Source organism: Amblyomma americanum, chromosome 9 (genome assembly GCF_052857255.1).
Source record: "Amblyomma americanum isolate KBUSLIRL-KWMA chromosome 9, ASM5285725v1, whole genome shotgun sequence".
Classification (NCBI taxonomy): Eukaryota; Metazoa; Arthropoda; class Arachnida; order Ixodida; family Ixodidae; genus Amblyomma; species Amblyomma americanum.
Window position 1 is genome coordinate 124,414,468 of NC_135505.1, and position 27,474 is coordinate 124,441,941.

General features: G+C 43.5%; 1 protein-coding gene across 1 annotated transcript; it reads right to left on the minus strand.

The window, feature by feature from the left end:
- Nucleotides 1-263: 263 nt before the first annotated feature.
- LOC144104255 (A disintegrin and metalloproteinase with thrombospondin motifs like) lies at nucleotides 264-27,474 on the minus strand. Its single transcript, XM_077637150.1, has 14 exons — nucleotides 27,299-27,474; nucleotides 14,599-14,786; nucleotides 12,569-12,667; nucleotides 11,023-11,134; nucleotides 9,233-9,298; nucleotides 7,283-7,398; nucleotides 7,076-7,147; nucleotides 6,829-6,959; nucleotides 5,556-5,608; nucleotides 5,165-5,273; nucleotides 4,842-5,009; nucleotides 4,148-4,286; nucleotides 1,415-1,534; nucleotides 264-434 (listed from the first exon to the last, which is right to left on the minus strand). The coding sequence occupies exons 1-14, from the start codon at nucleotides 27,369-27,371 to the stop codon at nucleotides 408-410; spliced, it is 1,473 nt and encodes a 490-aa protein (XP_077493276.1). The 5' UTR covers nucleotides 27,372-27,474; the 3' UTR covers nucleotides 264-407.

Here is a 27,474-nt window from a genome sequence, read left to right on the forward strand (position 1 = left end):
AAGTGCAATGGCGCACTGAGAAAGGTCGCCATCTAAAAAAAAAACAGAAGCTTCAAAAACAAAAATTCCGCTCTGTGTAGCTCTCCATACAAGCGTGGAACTTGCCACGGAAGTTTTCAGCATTCCGATATCACCGCTGAATCATTTTCCCGTTGTTCACTGTACACTTTTGAGTGATGCATTGGCCACGTATTGTGTTCATGACTCGCTTTCGGTGAGGTTTTGAAAACCGCTTTCATTCATGTACAAGAGAAAGAGATGAGTTCGCGACAGCAACATTTTATTCAATACTCATGTACGACATGCAAAAATTAAATAACGCAGCGGCCGCGCAATGATTTATACACTGTACAGTGAGGACCTCTTTGATGATTCCTCTTCTCAGTTTCTCAGTTCATTGTGTGAGTTCACTGGCATACGCCGTTGATGCATTTCTGCAACATAAAAAAAACACAAGTCAAGTTAATGCTACTCGTTTATTCAACACGTCCCCCGCGGTTGTGTGTCCGGTTTAACGCCGGCAAACTGCTGCAAGTGAGGGCTGTGAGAGGCTTCGTAGTGGAATGCTCCGGAATAATTTATACAACCGGTGGTTCTTTAATATGCGCTAACAAGGAACAGCCCACGGGCATGTTATTTTCCCCACTTTAGTTATGTCAATATACGGCCGTCGCGGCCTGAAATCGACTCTGGAAACTCGGGCTCAGGTCCACAGAACCACCGCTGCTTGTGTGAGCTCAAATAGGATGGTTTTAAACTTTACACAATACACAACATTGAGGAGAAACACCATACTCCGTTTATGAGGTAGTTCTCTGACTGAAAACTTCATTTATGGTGATATATTTATATTCATTCCGGTTTACTTTACGCCAGCTTTCATGGACGCGACTGAATCGACTCAACTGGACATCACCAGCAAGTACCATCTGTCTCTCGTTCGTAGCGAACAGCTCGTAAACAAAGGAAATGGTATTATTTAATTGAAATGCGGAGAATACTAAAGAGTACGCTGAGATTATGAGCTGCGATTTAGATATTGACAGCCTACTTATGTTATCGCTGCATTGCCTAATTGGCCATAGCCTTCGCAGCGACTACCACTAGCCTGCCGTCGCAAAAGGTTGCCGTCAGCATTTTTCATTTTGACTCCCTGGTTGCTCTAAGCGTTTTGACATTCTCTTTGGTCATATAATTGAAAGCATTACGCATTCTTCAGGGTCATTCGAGAAAGAAGTGAAAATATTATCGAAGGCAAGATTGCAGGTTTACGTACTTTAAATGCTGTGTAATACGCCCCTGCTTGCGCTTAATGTGCCCAATGTCAATGACGGTTGTTTTACTTCGCGGACATCAAAATTATTGTTTCACTTGTTCTTGTTCGAAGACTGCAAACGAAAAAAAAAATGCTTACGCGGCCTTCAGCACAGGTCGTTCCGTCCAGTACGTTGGCTTGTCGGTACACGTACAGGCCTGTGTACGGATTCACTGGGTAACTGCATCGTATCTTGCACGTCATCAGGTCCGCTGGGTTCTAGGAGAAAACAACAGGCAGAATATAAGAAAATAGCCTTGAACGTCATAGCAAAGTGCTTCTTGCAAAGGTATGGCACTTGGGCGCATAATAAGTGATACAGCGTACCACTAAAAGTATCTCTAGCACATATCGTTTAGTGTGACTTCACCGCGTTCATTATGTACTCAGCTAGAGCGATGTTTAGTTAGCCGCTACAGGTTCCCGTGTAGTTATATATTGTTTTCGAAGACTAAAATCGCGCTACCTGGATCGAACACGATTATTTTAAATGCATTGCTTCACAGTGAGCTGTGGTTTGTAGAAAACATCTGTAGTGTGATCTTTTTGCCAGATCTGTCCGGCTGGTTCACGCATGCGCCATTTTTAAACATCGCTTTACGGTGTTAGGCTACATTTATTATTTCTCAAGCATTCTAACGAGACAGCGTTAAAGTCCCATTCAGCCTAAAACACGCGCATTCCGTCAGCAATGTGTCGGGAAACTCCGGTTTGTTGGAATCAGTGGCTACACCAGTCGTGGAGCGGTGCGATCATGAAGTTATTACACCCCAGTTGAAAGAAACGACTGGACGTTGCAAAAACATGATTGAGTGTTCTGCAGTTTTGTCGTAACGACAGGTATTTCAGTATTTTCTGCAGCATTGCAATTTTTTGTACTACTTTTCTATAGCCTGAAGTTCTCAAGTGCTTTTCTGCAGCAACTACACAAAATTCTGTTGTTTCCATTTAAATACGCGTATTCGCCTTTACTGTAAGTCCTTGGTCAAAAATATGACATGAAATGTGTTTTGACGTCAACAACTTTTCTGTTGTGTTTTCCGACTGGGACTAGTAGAAATTTAGTGAATAGAACGCCGCAACGTGAATCAAATGCCATTACAGTAGGTAAATAAATAAATTGTATTGACAAAAAAACTGGGATAATTAGTCGGGAATGGAACCCTAAACCTTGGATTGCAAGTCAGAAACGCTACCCCTAGGCCACACAGGCTCGTTCCTGTGACTTAGTTAAAATGGTGCTTTACATGTATTTATTGTGATCTTTCACATAATAATTGTGAATTTTCCAAAGGAAACAGTGCGCGTGCCAGCGCGGTCAAGCGGAGCCGCTCACAGGACCTACTGACGCTATCGCGTCGTGCTCTTAAATTCGAAGCTTAAGTTTCCCCAAATGTTAATATTCATGACAGAATTGTAGATGTGCAGCCTTGCGGAAGGAAGCCAGGCCAGAAAAATTCGGTTGGCAATAAACTGAATGTATTATAACGCACAGAAACAATAGAAACAGGAATCAATGGTCGTCCGTAACTTTCGCCAAAATGCTATGGAACACAAAAGCTGCCGAGGACAAGGCTTCGACTTCTTCGCTTGGTATACACTTGAATGTTTTTTTATGTAATGGCTGCAGTTTTTTATTCTTCTGGGGTAAGGGACTGTAAGATTCTGTAAGGTAGTAAAAATGGTCACGGTACTGCATTTTTATCCCCACAGTACCACTCCGGGAGATTAAACTACCAAGCTTTCTTTCTTCTCAACTACCACTGCAGACTGTGCCAAGCAGAGCACTAAGCCTAACCGAAGAAAACTAGAGAGAGCAGGATTTTTGCCAGGACTTTTGAATGTCTGAGCGGTGGGAGTTTTGCCAAATAAAGCAATCTGAAAGCTGCTCGGAGATTTTGTCAAGAGTATAAACTTTTTTTGACACCCGCGGAGAACTGTTTTGATCAAAGCTCTTCTCTTGCTTACCATGAAGTGTAATAGAAATGAATAAGTATGCTTTCATATGAAGCACTATGCATGAAAATCCCTTCAGCAATCCCATCTGCACGTGCCTGGACACTGATGAAATAGCTCGTAGTTATATGATCCAGTTAACTTTCCATATCTCTTTCTTTTGCTTTTGATGTATGAACTCTATCGGTTATGTAATAACCCATATTTGGAGCCTTTTAATTGTGTTTTAAATAAATAAATATTTGATAATAACATCTACATGAGGTGGCAAGACGAGCGACGGAGGTATTGGTCGATGGTCAACAATGAGATTCTTTCAGTCCTGCATTACCCCGGGCGCGCAGGCGTTAGCGAGTGAAAGCATTGTGGGCACATGCGTCTAAGTTCTGGCGGTTGTGTTACTGTCCTCTCATTTAATTCAGAATGCGCAAAACATGGGAAATAGCCTGACATGCGGGTTCATTGATTGAAGCCTGACACTCAGTGATATGTGCAACTTCTCGTTATAAGTGTATATTAGATCTTGGTCGAAGTGATATGTGCAACTTCTCGTTATAAGTGTATATTAGATCTTGGTCGAAATCAAGAGGGAGAAATGGGCTTGGGCAGGGCATGTAATGCGAAGGCAAGATAACCGCTGGTCCTTAAGGGTAACGGAGTGGATTCCAAGAGAAAGCAAGTGTAGCAGGGAGCGGCAGAAAGTTAGGTGGGCGGATGACATTAAGAACTTTGCAAACAAAGGGTGGATGCAGCTGGCAAAGGACAAGGTTAATTGGAGAGACATGGGAAAGGCCTTTGCCCTGCAGTGGGTGTAGTAAAGCTGATGATGATGATGATAATGATGACGATGGTGATTAGATCCTGTGTAAAACTCACCCCGTCCGTCCACACATATGGGATCTCGGGGAAACGTATCCGGCAGTAGTCGATTGGTTTTAGGGCTTCTCCTGGCAGACGTTTGTCGAGCTTAAGGGGATAGTTGAACTCTTCCACCAGACAGTTGTGACTTCCCCGCCTAAAAAATAGTAAGAGAAAACGGCATTATGGGACGCTATACATTGAAACAGTTGCAACATTAGCAAGTTCTGCCATAAATTAACATTCTGCTTTGTTTGCGAAACTGGTGTCGAGTTTATTATCTAGTGGCATTGATAATATATACAATATCTTAAATTGTTGACGTCAACAAAAAAGAGAAATCCCTCAGAAACTCCTTCACAAAAGCGGCTGCACCTCCTTCTGTAATGAACCGTTGCAAGATATACTGCCTGATAACGGCGATGACGACAAAAATGTTTCACCACTGCTAAGGCGAAGCGTCTTGAGTGCAAGGCATTTCAGTGCAGTACAACTATGCTGCCGTCATTACGTAGTGTTTGAGGGCACATAATTTCGACATCATTTCTTATTATAGTTGCATGTTATGACCGTCATTTTGTTGGAAATCTTTCGTGATCTAATATGCCCTGTCCCTGTGGGTTCGTTAAGGCACCGCTCCTTGTTGATTTTAGCAGGTATTGGTGAATAGGTGCCGGTAGCATTGCACCGGCACATTAATGCTGATACTTACGTGAGCACATGCTTGATTTGCCGAACACAACACTGAGAGAACATGTACTTGTTGAGTCCCCCATCCTTGTAGCTCATTATGAAGCCGTCGTCCCAGGGGCAGTCTGTGGCACCAGGTGAGTCAGCCAGATAGTCGGGTGGCGGATCTCCGTCATGCACACAGCCCATCCTGTGTATGCACAATGAAAAGACAGGTGGTTAGCTAGGTACGATTAATTTGCGGTCGTCAAAATCAGTAAAACGAACGCCTTCTTTCTTCACAGTACTGTTGAGAACGGGCACGGATAGGCGCAATATAACTATATTAAATTAAGAAGAACTTACAAGTGTGCCATTTCATGAGTGGCCACCTGCACCCCGTCGTATGTTCCGGGAATGTCTTCGCCTAATCCCGCTCTCTGCACCGTGCAAGCACCTCCAATGTAGGCGACACCTGGAGGGACATAAAGGCAGGCATCACAAAAACGCAATCTGGGGATTTGTTTCGGACGTCTGTTCGGTGAGGTTTTCCGGTATTTCAATACGCCCGCAAGAGCGCACAGGCAGATAGATATCGGCGTGGTCTATTATCTATTTTGTTATAGAGGTTCGTACATTCCTCGGGTGAACACGCGAACGTGTTTTACCCCTACGTGGTGACCCCTTATACTCAAAACATTCAGCTTTCTATTCTAGCGAAAATGTATCTAATCGGAGAAATAAACGAACAGCTTACCGGCAACGGCAACGTGAAGCGAATTTGACGGTGTCACCTGGGCGATGTCTCGCCTGCAAATTGAAAATTCTTATAGCTCTTGAAATGCATCCGTGCAGCTGATATACTCAGAGATTATTTTTGCAATTTACGCGTTGGCTAAAATGACGCTGACGTGGATCTTGGTTGCTTCGAGGGATTGTTGTGCTTGGCGAGCAGACTACAATATGGCGGTCATGCTAGCGCGACTAATTAATCGCCATTTGTTTACCTTTTTAAATGTTCTCTCATGCTGCATAATGTAGTCGCACATTTGAAGGCTGCATTTGTTTCAGGCTAAACTAGTTTACGGCATTCGCTAAAGTGCAATAAGTGTTCAAACATTCATCTAAACGCTCTCAGCTTTCTGGCACCTCATACAGAAAGTAAAGCGCTTGGTGTGCGCCGGAACGTAGCCCAGACTGAGAAAAAGGGGCTATTAATTTATGATTTTTCAAGACCCATTGCACATTGGCTAGGTTTTGTGCTGGAGTTCGTCTAGAACCAATAAAGCCATCGAGACTGTGATTGCAGCATGCAGCGTAAAAGGAATTTTAAAGGCAAATATTACATCTCAATTATCAGGCACACAACCATGTCCACTATCCGTTATCTTACACTCAGAAAACGCAGCATCCACCTGATCGTTAAAGCTAACTTGTATAAAGCTGTATAGATAAGAAAGCATGACCTGGTGTAAAGGATCGATTGTATCAGAGCAAGGAATGAGGCCAGTTGATTCCGTAATACAAAACAGATATCAGAAATTATCAGTCATTCGTAAACGAGAAATTGTGTTAGTGGAGAAAACCACGGAATATTGAACTAACACTGTTCCCACTTAAGTAGCTTGTCCGCTTTTGCCCTGCACAGTTCTAACCGTCCATGTTAGCGCGGCTCATTGAGCAACTGCCTCGGAAAAGCCACGCCTACACCTTTTACACCTGGCTAGACCACGGCGAATTTTTAACTACGGAGCTTCTGTGACTGTTACACAGGTTCTATTTGTAGCGGCACGATTCACTCGGGCGTATGCTAGAGAGTGAATACTCCGTATTGCAATCCCCGTGTTTATAGCATATCAAGATTAAACCTGGCCTAAGTTGTCATTAAAAAATTAAAACATTTTGAAGCGCCATAGATTCTTTCACGTTACCTATTAATTTTTTGAGAGATGAGTTTTTCGTGCCGAAATAAGTCGGCATTATGAAATCTAAAAAGTGCATGAAAAAGTAGCTGTTAAAAGGATGCTTACCCCGTCAACAGGTACGCCATGTCGAAGTTTCCAGGAATATAACCCGAAGCCAGCCTTAGCGTCAGCCCCGCTATTGTTTGATCAGCGTTGACGTAGTTTCCAGCGTACTTGATGTAAGTCTCTTGATCTGGCTGCAATGTAAGAATAGCATTTCGTCGCTTCGCATCTTCAAGAAAGAATAACACTTTGCTGAAGCACGAGAAAAAAAAAAGTTTTACTATCGCACTCTATTTAAGAGCTAACTTACCGTGCTAACAACAATAGCCGTGAGCTTCATTTGGATGTCTATTCCTGTTGCAGTAGCGTACCTCAGGTTGACCTACAGAGAAACATAGTAAAAAGAAAGTTGAGGTTAATCACAATATTATCATAGATAATTGAAAAGCTCATGGCGAAAGAGCAAAAAATCGTCCTAAAAAGAACTATTCGCTGTAAACAGCATGCTAATACTCACAGCGTTCATGAAGATTCCGATGTAGCGGATAAGATCCCCTCGTGTCTTGAAGTTTCGGTTGTGCATAGAGTCCGATATGATGACCACTTCTGGTCGAATAGAGAGGGTTCTGTTTTCTGGAAAAATAGCAGTGCGGTGCTTTCAGATACTGCTTTACTAAACTGGAAAATATGCGTTTCAATCAGCAGATTATTAGGTGGGAGAGCCATACGGCTTCTATGGACTTGTAATTGCGCAAAGCGACTGCTTTTCAGTGCGCCTACATGGCTTACGTTAAGGACAACGCAGAGAGCCATGAAAAGAAATATGATAGGTGTAACGTTAAAAGATCAGAAGGGGGCAGAGTGGGTGAAGGAACAAACGAGGGTTAATGACATCCTAGTCGAAATCAAGTGAAAGAAATGGGCTTGGGCAGGACATGTAATGCGAAGGCAAGATAACCGCTGGTCCCTAAGGGTAACGGAGTGGATTCCAAGAGAAGGCAAGCATAGCATGGGGCGGCAGAAGGTTAGGTGGGCGGATGAGATTAAGGAGTTTGCGGGCATAAGGTGGACGCAGTGCTGGCAAAGGACAGGATTAACTGGAGTGACATAGGAGAGGCCATTGCCCTGCAGTTGGTGCAGTCAAGCTGATGATGATGATGACATTCAATATCTAGCACCTGTATCTAGCGTCAATATCTATCCAGCAGCCATAATGGTCAGGTCTTTAAAGACTAAAAATAGCGCACAACCGATCCTACGATCTCATGCAATGTATCTGCTCTGTAGAAAGAAAAATTATAGGTTACCGGACGAGGGCAGAGTGGGTGAGGGAACAAACGCTGGTTAATGACATCCTAGTCGAAATCAAGAAGAAGAAATTGGCTTGGGCAGGGCATGTAATGCGAAGGCAAGAGAACCGCTGGTCCTTAAGGGTAACGGAGTGGATTCCAAGAAGCAGATAGCGTAGCAGGGGGCGGTAGAAAGTTAGGTGGGCGCAACCTGCAAAGGACAGGATTATTTGGAGAGACATGGGAGAGGCCTTTGCCCTGCAGGGGGTGTAGTCAGGCTGATGATGATGATGATGATGCCATACCTCAGAGAGCAAGCATGCAAGCCCAGTAGTCAATAATCTGCATGTGCCTAAGATAACTCTCTTGTGCGTGTCGAGCAATTTCGCCTGGTCGCACTCATTCTTGAAATGTTTGCCCCTATTTCCCAAATGCAGCCGTTGCAGCAAACCATGTCAGCGCCACACAATGGCAGGTCGCAGCCACATCAAATCTGACCATATTACTGCATTCAAAACGCTACTTGTTATCGCCGATTTGGAGTAGTGTATTAGAGTCTCGTTTTGGGAGTGGAGGACGATAGTTCGAGTCCGGTTTTCAGAAGTGGATGGGCTTGGGTGTGTTGGTAATACATCGTAACTAAAGAAACATAGCGCAGTTTTTCGCTTTCTTCATTTAAATCTTTGGATCCCTTTTAGCGCTTGTCCTGTCTCGTCGTGTTTTTGTTCCTGCGCTGTTTTTTTTAGTTACGGCGAGTCCGGTTCCTTGCGTTAATTGTTTTCGTTTTTTTTTGTACTGGCTTATATAGCCGTTTTAGAAGCTTTGATTTTAACGTTCTGCTGTCTATTCTTACAAAATGAACGCACGGTTGGCCAATCATTTTTGGGCTGAATATTGCCGGCTTGATCTATAATTTCCCCTAGCGTCTGAGGCTTGTTATCTCTTTCAGGGGAGAGCCTTTGATACTCCTCATTTGACGTCGTCCATAAACAGAGTTTCAAGCCTTGTGGCTCTAGAGGCTGCAATTGGCAAGCACGTGACCTGTTTCTTGCCCAAAAATGTAGTTCGGAACAACGCCTCTACGAAAACTAAATATCCGCGGATTTTTCATGCCAAGCAAAAACATATCCCCTGGTCGAGTATATTTAACCTTTAAGATATATTTCTTCAACACTTACCCATGTCTCGTTTGGTGACCTCGTTGGTCTCGATGTCATCAGCTAAGGTGGCGTTGTTCGAAAGCACTGAAGGGTGAACATGAAGAATACAGTGCAAATATAGTTCATCATGCGAACCAGAAAAAGAACATTGCGAAAGAAAGATGGGTAGTCAAAAATAGATACAGTTTTTGCTCCCAGAATAAAATACTCGCGTGCACTAAAAGCAAATGTACGACCCCTGCTTTTTAATTTCTAACAATAGCCCCACAGCAACTGAACATGCGAATATTTTGCTACTCATACTCTTTTTTGTGAATGAACGCACAGGTCTATCTTTATGGTCAATTACATTTCATTGTTTACTTTTCAAAAACAAAAAATGTTTTTCCAGGAGTCCAAACCCAGTGTTCTATTGAAACTCTTATTTAGGCTTATTTTATTTTGTGATGCGATATAGTGCTGTTTATTTTTTTTTGCCTCTTTGCAACAAAAAAAAATGATTGTCTATTGTCCCGCTCTGCTGCTGTATGCACTGTAAGGGGGCGGAGGATTTTTCAAGCCGCAAATGTACGGCTTTTCCCTCCGCCTCCTTCCACTTCTTTGTGGAGAATAAAACTTGTATGTATGTATGTATGTATGTATGTATGTATGTATGTATGTATGTATGTATGTATGTATGTATGTATGTATGTATGTATGTATGTATGTATGTATGTATGTATGTATGTATGTATGTATATATGTATGTATGTATGTATGTATGTATGTATGTATGTATGTATGTATGTATGTATGTATGTATGTATGTATGTATGTATGTATGTATGTATGTATGTATGTATGTATGTATGTATGTATGTATGTATGTATGTATGTATGTATGTATGTATGTATGTATGTATGTATGTATGTATGTATGTATGTATGTATGTATGTATGTATGTATTTAGTTTTTATTTTTTTGGTGCCACTAAAATGACATGCTCATCAAAAAAGCTAATAAACAATGCTTTCAGCTTTGTCGAAGGCTGTCTAGAAAATGTGTGATTTTAGAGAAGCTAAATTTATTTTGAATAGTTGGACAGACGTTTATTTCATCAGGAAGGGTTCACAACATACCTGCGTTACAAAATTACTTCTGAAAAGTTATTAATTTTCGTTTCTACTTACTTTTGAGAATTGGAAAAATTTAACAAGTTACGCTACCAATTACTGCTCAGAAAATGTACTGACATCGCTTTACAATTAGATTATATTACAAATGCTAGCAATTACCTTTAAATTATTTGTTAATCCTGACACAGACTGAAAAGCACACTATATGCAGCTACTAGAACCAGTTCAAGTTTCTCAATTTGCTGCACTGCAGGAGCTGCTGGGTTTGAAGGTGGCCATCAAAATTTTTGCCCTGGTGTGATGATAGGGGTTCTTCGCAATGCTGAATATACATTCTACTGACTAATTTTAGGGCAACTTTTTTTGTGCATGCTGAAGGACTTTTGTAGCCTTGAGTGCTAATAAAAGCTCAAAGTAGTCATTTGAACGGAAGTTCGCATTCCTACATTGCCTGTGCGTGAATGTTAATTTTTATTTGTTGAAATAAGCCTGTTAGGTTCAGGCTACCGCATATGATGCTTATTTAGAAAGTTGGTAGTGTACAAGACCTGGCTATCTTAGGTAAACCAGCTTTTGGCGAGCGCTCACCTCGTAGCGCTGTCCTTTTACTGCAATAGTTTAAAATCTAAATGGTTTACCACAATCCATACTAAACCAGTCGGCCCCTTACAGATGTATTTCAACATACTCACGGGAATCTAAAACATGCGTTGACTTGTCTTTTACCCGGAACACTTTGTGCGCGTTTTCTTTTCCTTCTTCGTTCACTGGTATAATCCGGAGATCAGTGTCGAGAATTCCTTCCTGCAATATCAGAAAAATAAATTGATATGTAACTTTTAGTGCACGACGAATGCTTTTAAGCGGGAAATAAAGAATACAGTAACAACGTTTGCAGTTCCTTTAAAATAACAGGCTTCTTCTTCTACTTGAAAAAAAGGAGTTTATCAATTACGAACAGTAACACAGGTATACCAAAGTAAGCATGTTGCTGAACGTTCATACCTAAAGCAGTGCTCAGGCCGGGACACAAAGCCGCAGAAACAACAATTTGCTTGTTGTGTCGGCTTCCTTGTGTCCTTTCCTGAGTGCCGTTACTGAATAATTAATTCGGTTACCAGGGACGCAAAGTCATTCTAGAGAAAAAATTACGGATTTTCAAAAGATAAGGATACGTGGAGAAAAGTCTCCCGGAAGGGTGGCTTTTTTGACGCTAAACGAAACGATCTATGGGTTCAGTATGAACATACGACAGCAACACTAAACTTTTAATAGCCTGCGGTCACATCGTTCCGTTTCTACTTCCGTTAATCTGGCCATCTTTTTCCAACCTCAAATATTTGGACGCCAACATCTTCCTTCGTTCCATATCTATCTACGAAACACCGCACGCGGCGCAGAAGTCCCAGTGAACAACACATTTCCAAGAGTTGTTGCGCACATTAAGCTTCACCAATGACGCTTAGAACTCTAGAGCTTTCTCGTAAGCGGATTCTTCTTGTATGCCGGCCACTAGATATGCGCGAGATATGAACAGCGGTTTCACGGCGCGTTCGAATGACAGCGGGCACTAAAGCCAGGTTACAGAACAACTTGTTCATAGTTGAAAAGCAATTTTTCTTGCCTTTCTAGAGCAGACAGCGAGCTTAGACTTGGAGCTCACACTCAGCGTTAGTTTTTTTTATTGAACGTGCAATAGACTGGAAGAGCTCTGGCCTGCAGAGACGTTCCAGCCGTTCGGGGAGAAGAAAAAAACCTAAACCCCACGCAGCTGGGCACCACCGGCAAATCGGGGTTGAAGGCGGACAATCTGTGACCGCATCTCCCTTGAGCTTGCGACAGGCGCATCGCGAGAGCTTAGACATGAAATCCTTAATTAAAACACTATGCCGAATATTTCACCGCAAGGCACCGCACTCGAAATTAACCGAAGTTTCCTCCGCGAGTAGTTTTTTTCCCCTTTTCGTTCCTCTGAGCAGCTTCCGATAGCACTCTAGGAGGCCTCTTTAGCACGTATCAGTACCAAACGGGGCCATGGAAACTTCAACTCGCCCGGGAGACCATAAAACGCCCAACCGCTCCAGTGATTGGATCAATTTCACTCTTGTCCTTTGCTTTCTTTCTATCCTTGCCAAGCAGGGAGCGAGTCGGGAGGAAGAAGTCTCGGCTATTTATCACTTGTCTCTTTAGGTCGTTTTTGTATGTTTGTTCCAGTGTCGTCGCCGACGTCTTACGTACCACGGTCGTGCGATTGGTATCGCGATTCCGCCGGATCATCACGGTCGCCGCTCCGTGGTCGTCCGTAAAGGTGTCTTTGCGGATTTTCGTGGTCCGCATCTGCAAGAGAAGGTAGCGTCGTAAAGGTTTTTAGTGTTGGAGTTACACGACTGCGACCAGGGCAAAGCCGGCCACGCTTTATGCGAGGATAAATGCAGCGCGAAACTAAACACTTGTGATTTGCGAAGTGCCGCGGGAGAGAGTGTTCTGGCACCGCCAAGTGGGCATGTTTCGAAGGAAAGAAAGAGTGTGCAGTAGGGATCTCCTTACTACAGGCGATCGCATCGGGCATCGAGGGTAAAAACAACAGCGCGAACATGGCGAAGGCAAAAAATAAAACGACGGGAGCGCCCCGTTGCACGCTATAAAAGGCCTACTGAACTGAAAATCTAAGCAAGCACAGTATACGTATTGGCTCAGTACAATAAAAAAAAAACTTCATGTCGCACAGGTAACCGCTAGCGGCAGTGGAGATGATGATCTTGCTTTCTTTCTTAACGGTTGTCATATGTTTGATAGTAATTTTTCATAACGTAACAACCAGACCTGAAACGTATGTCGAGCTGAACACTTGATTAGGCATAACATGAAATTAGCACGCATGGTTATTTATTTGTGAAAACAAATTCACTTACTCTTTCTGTTTGAATATTAAAAAGATCCGTGGAAGCGGAAATGGTGACCGCCAACTGTCAGTAGTCAGTTGCAGGTGATCGAACTCACACGATGTGCAAGTGGCAACCTGCACACCGGGCTAGGAACCCTAGATATAACGAACATCATTATGCCGCTTCGGATATAAAAAAAAATTAGCGTCTTACGCTAAGACACACCGAACCTAAGTGTGCCATCCCAAATGTAGCGAACTTTCGAGCGTTAACCACGAATATTACGAACTTTCTTGTTACATCTGATGTAAAGAAATTTAGTGCGTGAGCCTCGATACAACTGCTCCTAGCGCATTCACGGTGCACCGAGGATCGCTTAAGTTTTTTTTGCAGGATTTCTGCTAGGAATGAACCGCAACTGTACGTTAACATCCGGGACCAGTGATTTGAATGCACCGATGGATAATGTAAACATACTGAGCGCTGAACCAGGTTTTATTGGCTATGCGAAACTTGATGAATTATTATTGATAGATGAGCCTAGCGCAAAACATTGGAAAGGTGAAGCTTGGACAGCCGCCTTAATAGCTTGGTTGTTACAGCACGGCGCGTGACATACGGAGGCGTGACATACGGTGCAAAGACTGCATGCGGTTGTTTTGCTTTTGCTTCTCAATTTATTACCTTCTAGGTAAAAAGATGGTTACACTTCAAATTTTCCATCAATAGACACCACAATTTAAATATTTAAACAAACATTGGCGTATGCGTTCCGTGGTTTCGGACGGTACGCTCTCTTCAAATGTGCATAAAGAGCCTCCCGTATGTCTAGCCTTCGGCGCCCATGACGTCACGTAAGGGGCAGATTTCCAAGCTGAGCATAAATTGGCATGTTTCGAACGAGTTTTAATTATCTTCTAACATAGCTTCTGAAACTTAGGCGCATGAATTTGTATGAATTACCTGACACGAACATTTATGAAGATTGCGTAATTTTCATTAGAACTGCAGGACACTTTAGTGCAAATAATGATCATGCCTTAGGCGCTATTCATAAAGCAAAGTTTACGCCACTCCATTAAGACAATGTTCCCGTACATAAGTGGAGAATATTGCTTGTTTTTAGCTGATATTGCTCCTTGAACTGAGCAGTTTGCACTAACGCTGCCGGAAGTAAATAAAAACTCACGTCGAACAGTAACAAAGCTAATATCTCCCTTTAAGACACATTGACGGGCCTCCAGTATCCAGCCGTCAACGTTCTTCTAGACATCGCAACACTGTTGAGCTTTTAATATTCGAAATCTTAGATTCAAGCTCTGTTCTCGACGGTCTGTGAAAAGGCTTCTCATGAGCCCGTATATAGAAATATTTCACACTTACGATTCTGTCGACAGGCTCGCCATTCTCAAAAGTCCTGATGAGCACGCGTGGTGGAAGCACAGAGTTTTGGTGAAGCATCATTTCATATTGGTCGGTAATCTGCAGAAGCACCGCTCCGTCGTCAAAGAACTGCACATCAGGATACACCTCCGTTTCCGTGTCGAAGACTGGGATGTAATATACAGGGTCTGCGCACAGGAAGAACAAAAACAGATATTACTCTAACAGAACTGAATTAGCAGTCGAGTTTATCTTTGATATAAAGGCCAAAAATGCCAGAATGTCTAAAAACCGTAATGTGCCCTTGTTAAAAAAAGTAACATGTTTTTCACTGATGCCTGGCTGGAACGGTTTATGATCCTTAAACATTGGTTACATTCGAGAGAAAAATATCACACTTTGGGTTAGTAGCACTGTACGTGTCGCTATTGTAACAACATGAAGAAATAACACCACCAGAGGGTGGATAATGGTTCAGAAGTTCTTAAATATTGGCTGCTCCCAAAGCATTAAGCAAGTTAGAATAGAGACAACACAACCAGCGCTGCAGTGCCAATACAATTCTTATTTCAACCCTCATGCTTCGCAGTATAATCTTGAAAACAGTATGGTCGAGATTTGAGTTAAGAATTCCAATCTCTTCAAAAAGAAAATAACATAACACAACAAAATAAGAAAAGCATAATATTAAACCACACTCGTTCGTAAAAAAATTCATCTTTTCTTTTGCAGCAAATCCTCAAGGTGGATACTTACGCCTCTCCCTGTGTATTTTGTTATTTTTAAAGTCGTCCTTATTTCCGTCTGTACTATTTTCTTTTTTTTTTTAGATGAATGCAAGCACCACCTTAGAAACAACATGCTTTGTATAGGTCGGCTGCAAGTCCTCCGAGCCAGCCACAAATCAGCAAACAAATCTATCGTGTCTTCTTCCGCACAAAAAGTAGCTCTTCTTGCTGCTTTCATCGTAACCGACAGATTTGGTGAAAGGCGTCATGTACTTTTATTCAACATAGATGCGTGAATATATAATTGCCAAAGCAGTATCATAAGGTTAAAAATACGGAATGCGAATGCGCAGAAAAAAATATTCAATAAACTAGACTATGGTGGAGTTCAAAGAAGAGGCGAGAGCCCTAAATGGTCACAAATATCAAGTGCAGGCGACTGCTACTTGGCAGGGACGCTTCATACATTCCTACAGCTCAACGACATTCTTAGCACAAATCTCGTCCGAGATGACAGTTCAAGGTCCGCGCCTTTTGGCGAATATGTCGTGGTCTGTGTCATGGTCTGAGTGCGTGTGGTTGTTCATGCATGCTTCTACCCTTATAGTCGGATAGAACTCAAGAACGCCGCGGCTTTTCGCCGCCAAAAGAGCTCCTTCCAGCCAATGGCTTCGGCTGATTGTCGGGAACATGCTAGCGTGACAATGCCGGAAGTGGCAGATGAAAGGAAATGGTGCCCTCTTTCCATAGTCGGGGATACTTTCCTTCCTGCATCTTCACGTTAGCAGGCTCATAAGAATCGGCCAGCGCTATTGGCTGGAGGGCGGTCCTTTGACGGAGAAAAACGGCTTCATTCTTGAGTTGTATCCGACTATAGCCCACCTAGCTGACTACAGTATACAGAGCCACCTTTCAGGCACCACCGGGAATGGAAGGTTGCCCCTCGGAACCTGTTTCGCTGGGTGCACATCCGGGAACGTGACAAATTAATCGGGCATCGGGTACTCGAAGGATCAGACTACGTACCGTATAACAGCTCATTTCGGTAAACCGATCGCACTGAAGAATTTTGGGACACATCTCCAGGCACTACTGGTGCTCTGCTTTTAAAAAACATGCTTGAATTCTGAGACTTCTTGCTTTCATGTGTTTACTGTGCGCTTCCTGCTGCTTGTATTGACAATTGTCACGTAACCAACACCACATTTCGGAGGCGCCGCGAGCTAGTCCAAGAAGCATCTGCGCGCACAAGAGTCGATTGTTCCATTGCCTGAGTGGTTTGCCACTTTTTTGAGGCGCTGCTGTCACAGTTGTGCGCCAAAATAAATCTACGATAACGCATGGTTGTGGCCCCTAACGAGATGGAAGAAGCGCTAAGAGTCATCTCATGAGTTTTCTGACGCCAGAAACGCAGCGAGAGCTTGAGAGCAGGATGTTTCTACGCTTTAGGGAAACGCTTTTAGGACCACTGTATAGCGCAGTTACGAGCAGGTTCCCCGCCCATGTTTCTCAAAAATGGCATTTTTGGACGTAAAGGCTGTCTATATTATTATGGTGCACTCTATTGTTTACAGCTCCTAGCCCGCATAAAAACAGGCACATTTCGAGCGCGAATCGTTTTGATCCTGACTGTCTCCAATTCTCGGATCCGCATGCTTACAGTCGGGTGCAAGAAAAGAACAGAATGGATGTGGACAAAAAAAAAAAATCTCATAGCGGCTTTACATTCACTGCATGCGTTCCATACACTGCTTACATTCTAGATGAGAGCCCGAGACACAGTCCCTTTCTTCGAGAAGTAAGCGCAAGCAAAAAAGCGACATTCTCGCTATTGCATTTCAGCAGTACACACGATCAGTAATGCCTATCCCTCCTTAAATTAGTGCATTTCTTACAAAAATTTCGGCCACATAAAAGCACGAATAGCCGCAGCTTTGAAAGGTAAAAGCCAAGCGACAGCGACTGGGAAATATTTCAAGCTTATTTTCTCCAAAGCAGCATGGGAAGTTGTCAATTTCTGGGCACTGCATGTAACCGACCACGTTTTATCATTGTGCCGTTCTACGAGAGTCTTTAACGTCGATGTCACAATTTTGTATTGCCTTCAGTGCGCACGTCAAATGCCCACCGCTTCGTTTTTAGGCCGGCGGCTGTCCAACACCATAGAGCGAAGTTTTCATTTCCTCCTGTTTATCATCTTTCTCACCTTCGAGCAGAGAGCATGTATGGCTCCCTCTTGAGGTTGCCACTGTCGACAAACAAGCGCTATTTTTTTCTGAAATTTTAAACCAAGCCAATCCTTCTTGCGATATTCCGAGAGCAGTCCTGCGCTACCCCGCCATCTTGGATCAGGTTAGGAGTGCCGAGCAGGTCGTTAAATTTGCTAGTAATATCTCATACGCACCTTATGTTGCGATTTGTTTGAGCATATTTTGTCTCCCCTCAAAGCTTCATGCAGTGCTGCGCTATGAGGAAATAAATTTTAAAATAAATTTGAGAATTTTCGACAATGAATTTTGCGCAGAAAACGCTATTCAATTTATCGTGGACCTTCCTGTTATACGGAAAAAAGCCTGGCGCATAGATTAATTTTTGACATTCTTTTTCATTCTATCGTCTCGTTTTTCGCGCTGGGATTTATATATTTTAAAGAATGAGATAGAACTGCCGCTATATGTTATATGAACCTTTTGCAAAGCGCACTGCGAAGCAACTTTGAAAAGACGAAATTTTTCTATTCAAAATTCACGTATTGTTTCTAAAATAACCCCGCAAGAATTGTGGCCACATTTAAAATGACTCACAATGTTTTTTTTTTACATGTTCAATCTTTTGGACAATGTGTGTTGGTGAAAAAGAGGGTTGCGGAATATTCTGAGAAACAGCGCTGGGAGACAACGGACGAGAACAAAGATGACACAGAACACAACTGCGCAGTTTTGTGTCGAAGGCAACAACAACAACAGTTGTGTGTCGTCCATTTTCTCCTCTGTTTGCCAGCGCTCTTTTTTTTTGAACAAGGCGCTGCTCAAATGCAGAATGATAATTTCGTCTAAAACAACTTTTACGTTTGTTGGACGGAGAATTTATTTTTCTTGCTATCGGAACATCACCTTAAAGATGCCTGCAACATCCTAAAAATTAGTGAGAAAATTGAAGAGAGAACAGTGAGGCTTTGCAAATAACGCTTTCTGTCACCGCGCGAGCTGCATGTCTAGCACATCACGAGATGCGTTAGGCAGGAACCCATTTCTTCAGCAATAGCTTTTACAGCACCGATATGATACGCACGTTCCTGACGACCCGCGCGTGGCTCCGTTCCGTGGTCACGTCGTCACCACCCTCTGTCCGCGCCCTGCGCTGCCTTCGTCGTTTGCAGGTGACGTGGGCGCCCCAGGTGAAGGGGCGATGTGGAGAGGGAGTGAACGCGTGACAAAATCCCGCATGCACACTGCCTCTCGCTTCGTGCAATCTTTTCCGTAATCGGGTGACCCGTGGTATTTGAACGCCCCAAACACTTGGAACGACTTTCAGACGCCGCACGTATCCAGCAGGTGAGAACCCGAAGACGTGCAGTGTGTCTGAGATGCGTAGTATGCGCTCACGACGCTGCCCCGAAACGCATTGCCCGATAACATCCACAAATCTGCGCGCAGTAATTTCACAAAGATTTGGACGGCGTCTATGCCACTTGGCGTAATGCACGATACAAAGAGGGCACTAACGCTTGTCTCTAAGTTTTTGTTTATGGTGGTTTAACGTCCCAAAGCGACTCAGGCTATGAGAGACGCCGTAGTAAAGGGCTCCGGAAATTTCGACCACCTGGGGTTGTTTAACGTGCGCTGACATCGCATAGTACACGGGCCTCTAGAATTTCGCCTCCATCGAAATTCGACCGCCGCGGCCGGGATCGAACCCGCGTATTTCGGGCCAGCAGCCGAGCGCCGTAACCACTCTGCCACCGCGGCGGCTATGTGTCTCTAAGTTTTGCTACTGCCAAACGCCAATGTTGCAAAGAAGCAACAGCTGCATAAAATTTCCTAACAGGGCAAGACAAACAGCCTTTAGCTGTTGATTTTCATTTCCCAAAATAAGCAACCATTTTTCTTTACTTGTAACTTGTTTTGTAATTTTAATATTTTTTCCCGTGAAAGAGTTCCAAGAACACTTTGTTGTTGCAAGAGCCAAAATATTCTCTCTTACGAGTAAGTATTTTAATAATAATAATAATAATTGGTTATGGGGGGAAAGGAAATGGCGCAGTATCTGTCTCATATATCGTTGGACACCTGAACCGCGCCGTAAGGGAAGGGTAAAGGAGGGAGTGAAAGAAGAAAGGAAGAAAGAGGTGCCGTAGTGGAGGGCTCCGGAATAATTTCGACCACCTGGGGATCTTTAACGTGCACTGACATCGCACAGCACACGGGCGCCTTAGCGTTTTTCCTCCATAAAAACGCAGCCGCCACGGTTGGGTTCGAACCCGGGAACTCCGGATCAGTAGTCGAGCACCCTAACCACTGAGCCACCGCGGCGGGGAGTAAGTATTTTCCGAAATGACCACACAGAACGAGAAAAGAAAAATTTTGTCGACGGGTTTCAAAACCCTGCTGTCGCCCTGGCCGCTGCTGAGATCCAGGAGATCCAGTAGACGGATGAGAGGGAGGATATGATTGAGACCGAACTGCACCTCGGATCCCCGTCAACCTTATGGCAGGTGCCAATAAACGTTATTTGTCTATCTCTCTCTCTCTGTAGACGGCTGCATTCTGAAGAGAAATGAAAAATTGAATTTCATATATCCTAGCTGCGGAACGTTCGCGTGTAGAGGTCACGCAAAAGTATTGCTGTCAATGTTTTGGGGTCGTTTCTTTCTTCCACATCTGTGCTTTTCAGATATGTCCATTACAACTGTGAACTGTCAAAATCAGTTGTAAACCGGAATATTTGGCAATGCTGCTTTATAGACTCGTATGCTACACATATATTCACAAAACAGCTTCATTTACAATATACGAAGTCCTCCCACCAGAATTTCCGCTATAGCGTTAAATAGCTTTAAGCACTTAATTTTGCTGCCTTTTTTCTTCTTTCTAATGATGCTTTAGACTTTAGATTACGTAGCTAAACGCGTGGTTTTCGCCTACGATAGCTAAATATTATAAAATTGAATTTCTTTTTTTATACTTTTCCGGTTTCTGTTTCATCAACCAAACGATGAGTGTGACATGTAGTGGATGTTTAGGTCACTGACACATAGTTTTAACTCACTACAGCGATTAAACCAGCCTGCTTCAGTAGCTGGAATGACAATAAGCGAGGTATGAGCAATTATATTGCCGTTTCATTGTGCCTCACGTGACCTAAACATCAACTACACGTCACAGCCATCGTTCGATTGATAAAACCGAAACCGGGCCGCCGCGGTGGCTGAGTGGTCACGGCGCTCGGATGCTGGCCTAAAAGACACGGGTTCGATCCCGGCCGCGGCGGTCGAATTTCGATGGAGGCGAAATTCTAGAGGCCCGTGTACAGTGCGATGTCAGTGCACGTTAAATAACACCAGGTGGTCGAAATTTCCAGAGCCCTTCACTACGGCGTCCCTCATAGCCTGAGTCGCTTTGGGACGTTAAACCCTCATTAACCAAACTAAACCAGCCTCCAGTTGCGCACTTCGTCACTGGTTACCCGTAAGCAGTTAGCGCCTGTGGAGCGGACAGTGATCAGATGTCACACATAAGACGATGCGAGAAAGTTTCGAGACTTTTTGTCATAAGCTTCTGGAACATACAGATTAAGCAGACCATCGCGGGATTAGACTTATAGTTATCTAGTGCTTAAGATTGTGACGGAATTTATGGTTTAAATATGGCTAACAATACACTGCACTTTCGCGTTTGCAAATATGCGAGCCTTTCACACATACACCTGCTCTACTGGCACAGGCAACCGGCATAATATACTATCGCCACTAGGCAGCCAAATAAGCCTTCAATCGTTATTTTAATCGTGCTCTTGATGAGAGACTTCAATTGCTTCGGTGCGCATAGGCCCCGCTCTCTGTGTATCTGGCTTGTGCATAGGAATTTGAGCTTGGCATGAAAGCAGTCAGGAACAGGTTTCTACAGATGTCTATCTTATTCTGGCGCGAATTCTAAAGAGAGGGCTGAATAAATGCCTCAGCTAGGCCACGACTCTCATAGTCTTGGCATCACCATGCGGACCATGACATTGTACTGTTCTCCCACATAGTTGCTGTGCCATGCCTGCATTTAAAAAGAACTGAAGGCCAACAAACGCCAACCGACAGCACGCCGCAGTGACTAAAGCTATTGTTAGTTGTTTCAAAAGTGAACAAGATGGAAATCGACTACCCTGACAATACTGCACTGCTACGAGATACAAAGGACAAAATGAATAGGGCTACGTCTTTTTTATGTCTGCCGCTGCTCAGAAAGTTTCACTATACGCTTATATCGCTGTCGTCCATCTTTGAGAAAGATGCAAGACAACTCCCTATGGGTGGTTGAGCCGCTCGCATAAATTTACAGTTGTTGGCGCTTGTCATTCTCGTGTATTTATACAACGCATTTGCGAAAATACCAACCTTTTGACGTCACTAATTTCCGCCCTGTCCTCTTTCCGCTGTTTGAAGTCGTGGAAGCTGTTTAGTGCAATAGCACTTATAAGGGCCATTTCCGGTATTCGGACGTTGTGTGTTTGATTGTCTGACTTAACATACGGACTTCATTTTTCTTTACTATCTTTTCTCCTTCACCTTTTTATCCCCTCACCCCTTTCTCCCAGACCAGTTTATTCTTCCGGTTAACCTCCCTGCTTTTCCTTTTGCGCCTCCTCAAGCCTACTTAATGACCGGAAGCGGACCTGCCCTGGTGTGTACACACACACACACACACATATATATATATATATATATATATATATATATATATATATATATATATATATATATATATATATATATATATATATATATGTTAGCAGACAAGGCAGATGAAATCAAGGGCTCGTTTGACAAACATATGAAGGAAGCCAACAGTCACCGAAACCAGTGCACATAGGAGAATGTTTCTATTTATTTACTTTGTAGTGAAAATCAATTGTTTTAAGGAAAATTACTTATTAAGTATCAGAAAAAACAACCATGCAGCTGGCGGGATCCGAACCCACGACCTCCGAATATCGCGCCCGGTGCTGTATCAACTTAGTTACGGCGACGGCGGTCCAATCTGCTGCTTTCGTGGTTATTTATGTTTTGCGTGTAAGCGAACCTTGAGAGTGTTAACCAGCGCCACCCTCGTCCATAGCGGTGGACGTAGCACGTCCTGTAATACCGCAAGTGTGCCGTAGAACGTCATCTAACGACGAGGGCGTAAACTGTGCGAGAGCCCTCTTATTAAGCTACCTATGGCATCAAGACTGCCAGAACCGAGACCCCCCGTTAAGCTATTAGCAGACAAGGTAAAGGAAATGAGTGGCTGGTTTGACAAACATATTAAGGAAGCTAACAGTCACCGAAACCAAGGTGCATAAGGGAATGCTTTTAATTTTTTTTAATTTGTATGGCCAATCAATTGGTTTAATGAAAGTTACTTTTAAAGTAGCAGAGAAAACAACCATGCCGCCGGCGGGATCCGATCCCACAACCTCCGAATATCGCGTCCGGTGCTTTATCAACTTAGTTACGGCGACGGCTGTCCAATCTGCTGCTTTGGTAGTCATTTATGTTTTGCGTGTAAGCGAACCTTGAGAGCGTTCGCCAGCGCCCCACGAAATAAATACCCACGCAAGCAGCGGCACGGCGCGCCTGCGAAACCAGGTGAGGAGGAGTGTAGAGGGTGAGAGAGTGAATCCACGTCCAGGGACGAAGATGAAGAAGGAACGCCCAGCGAAATACACCGGCGAACGACTGGGTTTGCGATTAGATTGAGCGAGTTCCACTCTGCCAGCTGTAGCTATCGCTTCACTGCAGGTGTAACCATTGCTAAACCACAGCCATTTTTTCTTCTGCATATAATAATAATAATAATAATTGTTTTTTGGGGAAAGGAAATGGCACAGTATCTGTCCCATATATATCGTTGGACACCTGAACCGCGCCGTAAGGAAAGGAATAAAGGAGGGAGTGAAAGAAGAAAGGAAGAGGCATGATCAAGAAGCACCTCGGACTTGCGTTTTTCACATAGCTTTTCACGCACCCATAGGACCTTCCAATGTGATTTGCTTCTTAAATTTTAAAGCCTTTCCAGCTTTCTAAATTGCTACTGCCTGCTATTTTTCATATCACGGCGCCAAACTATTTAGAGATCTCTAAAACGTTAAGCTGAATCACCTTTCGACAACACAGGCAGAATTATTTCTCCGGTGAACTTCTATGCAAAAGGTCTTTATATAGACTGGACATCAAAATCGCGCGCCATTTTTCTTTTTGCAACATGAAATTCCACCCGCGGTTCTTATCTTCATAATCTTTGTTTACAATTTCCTGTATTTCGACTTAGGTTAACACCTAAATTTATTCTATTCTTGGTCAACAATGTGTGAGTAGGGCTTCTGGAATGATTCAGGCTCCGAATAGCAGGCTGCATTTTGTTGCAGGCTATTCTAAGTTAGAAGTGTGGCTTTTTGGGCTTTTTGGTGCATGATCATGCAAGAGAATATAAGTTGGAAGTTAGCGTTCGTGTTGTTCGTTTCTTCTTGTGTCCTGTCTGCTCTGCGCTATATTCTCTTGCTTATTCTAAGTTAGTGTCGCCGACGTTACCACCAGATCTTTGCTTTTTGTATTTTTTTTTGCCCTCAACTCTTCTTCTTACATTAACGCCCTATTCCTCTTCAAGACCTGTCTTCCCATTCTAATGAGGTTTACCGATTCCTACAATTGCGGTCAATGGTTTATGAGCTTTCACTATCAGTAGTTCACTCTATGGGCGTGCCACAAACACCTGATATAACTGGCGCAATGGGCGGGTAAGAGTGATGAGATCTCAGCTTTAAATTAGAGCGTGAGCTGCGGTGCGGTTGGTTGGGAATGGGTGATCGTGGTGCACTAAATACACGACGCGACGTCCCCAATGCGTCTTGAAGGTCTCCGTGCACAGCCTGAACTCTACGAGGCGCGTGCGGGCGCTAAGGCCACAACGGCCTTTCATGACTGATAACTGCAAAGAGTAGAGCAGGACCGAAAAGGAGTCGTTTTTTTTTCTATCCACTCATTGTTGTTTAAAAGAACAACAGGCCGACGCTGCTTGTTTTGTGCTGTATTTTCAGCCGTGCTGAATTATGCAGTCCCGGATCGTTTGTCGCAGCGCCTGTGATCTTTGACAAGATTTGGAATTACTTTTCGGTTTTTACTTCTTTTTGAGTCTGCGTGCTCCCGCTAAACGCCAGTGTATTCCGAATTTCGAGAGGTGTGTACTCTCTATGAAATACCAATAGCGTCTTATATATTTTAATCATCGGTTGCAGATCATGGTGCTCTCAGTAAGGAAACTAAGATATTGTTTCCTTATTTCGCATCAAATTCAATGGTTAGTTCGCGTAATACGATGGATAAAAGACGTTTCCAAGCCGAAATTACGAAGAACTACGAAGCCGAAATTACGAAGCTACGTGAGGATGTGCCGCACTACAGATATCTCCAATAATCGAACACAACGAACCATGTCCCAGTCTTCACAAGTATCGAGAAAGGAGATGGGAAGTAGAAAATTCTTATTGTGGGAGAAGTTATATACCGTTTGGAGCTGTTTCCTACATGTGGCTCAACGGATGACTGGCTGTTCTTTCGACACCTTTCGATGTTTGCTTCAAGTAGCAACGCCAAAGAACGACACGACCAAACTTCCCTTTAAATTAAAATCGGCCCCTCTTCAGCTATCGACAGGTCAGGCGATCCCGAAATATGACAAGGCTATGTCGTAAAACTGAAGATCAACTAATATGCTTCCCATTTGCACCTGACAGTACATCCCCTGAGGATTCTTTCTTTAATGCAGATTTTTATAACAGATTCCCGTGTTGCACTGAGGTATTGCAGTAAGCAAAATCTTGTATTGTGATCACATAGCCGAAACGCCTTGAAATCATTGCAGTTTCCACAGAAGAAAGGTTAGACAGTTTTCACCCACTCCCAATGAATTCAGTGTCTTTTTCATCTAGCATAAACGAAGTAAGAAGTCTGAACACACAGTCGAAACATTTTGATATCTAAAAAAAATATTATGGGTGAGATACTGCAGTATTTCTTTCAATGTACTTAAAATTTGAAGCAAAGAGAAGCTGCAGAGTACACACTATGCTGAACTCTCCCTATTTTCTTCAGAAACTCGTTATAAACGAACCCCAAGGTGGAATGATTGCTGATCTTCGTGTAAATTTAAAGAAAAAGAAATTTAAAGCATGTGCGGATTGAAAGAATCAATAAACTAGTATTTTTTTTTTCTTTTACGGGCCTTATTGGGTGCTTAAAATTTCTTCCTTTAATTTTTCTTTCTATCAGCCACTTTGCTCCGCAAGAAAAGCCTTACTCGGTGAGGCAAACAGAAAGTTGAGTACCTACGCTCGCGTATTCTGTACAGCTGCACCTCCATATCACAATCGGGAAGAATAAGAAACAGGAGAAGGAATTGTTTCAAAACACATTCATTACAAACGTCCCTCTCTTCTCTCCAGTACATGGCGAGCGCTGGAAATGTGCCAAAGATTGACCTCGGTAGCACGTTTGGTAGGGACTGCACACGTACGTGCGAGGGCGCAGCATGCAAACAAGAGTGCAGCACAAGGCGGGATTTTTGAATCAGTTGATTTTGCATTTGGGTTTATCAAAAGTCGTCACTCTTTGAGGCGCCCAGAAGAGGTTAGGGCCATCAAATTAGCGATTTTTCGAAGCTTCTGGAAGTAACTGCAACATTATTGGAACGGCACAGGGACAAGGATGGACGAATAAACACAAGACAGGGCGCTATCTGCGTGAGGGCCCTGTCAGGGAAGCGCCCTCTGTGTGGGCTTTTTACTCGTCGTTATTTCTATGCCGGTAAAATAAAGTAAGCCAAATGCTAAGATGGTTAACGTCTTGCTTGCCGACCTGTTGTTTAGGAGCTGAGCATGTTTCAAGGGAAAAATAAAAAAGAGTGCGTGCCACTAGTCTTAATAATGTGCTTTAAAAAAACATCAAATTTTTCATCTTTTTCTCCTGGATGTGCCTTTATCTTTGCCCGAATCACACAAGCTGTGAGCTTCTTCAGGTCACAGCATATATAAAGATAGGCATCTTCCAACCCGTAGTATACTTTAGTTTGACAGCCTTTTTTGGAAAACGACGGCAAAGAACTGGGTGATGAAGCACAATATATTTATGTCATGATGAAAATGAAACCGCGGAACATGCGCAATCATTCCATCAAAGCCATCTACTGGCTAATCCGACAGTAATCTAAGGCAGTCAGATTTCAGTACTGTTCTCTTCTAATCTCTTTGAATCCCTATAACGAACCAAGATATACCTGCTGCTCCCGTTACATATGGCACCTAAAGCCACTATCCTGTCTTAATTTCCACATCATATCTTTATCGCAGCTGCAATTTCTATTACATGCTGTCTTGTTTTCTGCTAGCGTTATCGTTTGCACTTTTATGTCCGTAATACGCTGCGATCTCTTTAACATAATATTAAGCTTAATTGTTATCCCAGTCGTTCAATTTCTGTTAGTAAGTTGAGTCGTGGAAGCATAAAACAGTTCCACACTCTCCTGAGGGGAGACATCTCTAAGGCAGTGTGCATACTGGAGGAGTGTCCAAAATACAACCTAAAAAAAATAGAAGATAAATAATACAGCCGCAGACAACGACAGCGCCTGTGCTTGCACCAAGAAATTGGCAGTAGCCATTAAATGCGAAGAAGTTACAAATCGTGTGGCAAGAAATGTTAAGCACGGTAGAGAAAACAACCGCCTTACCTGTGGGCGCCGATGCCGCCAGCGCCAGCAGGCAGCACACGGCGAAAGCGGCCAGAGCCGCCCGAAGACCCATAATCCCAGTGAGTGCGCTTGGCTGGCTTCCTCGCGACTGAGGCAGCTCGTCGCAGCCGGCTCTGCAGGCTCGGCTTGAGGGCGGCTTAGCGCAACGTCGGCGA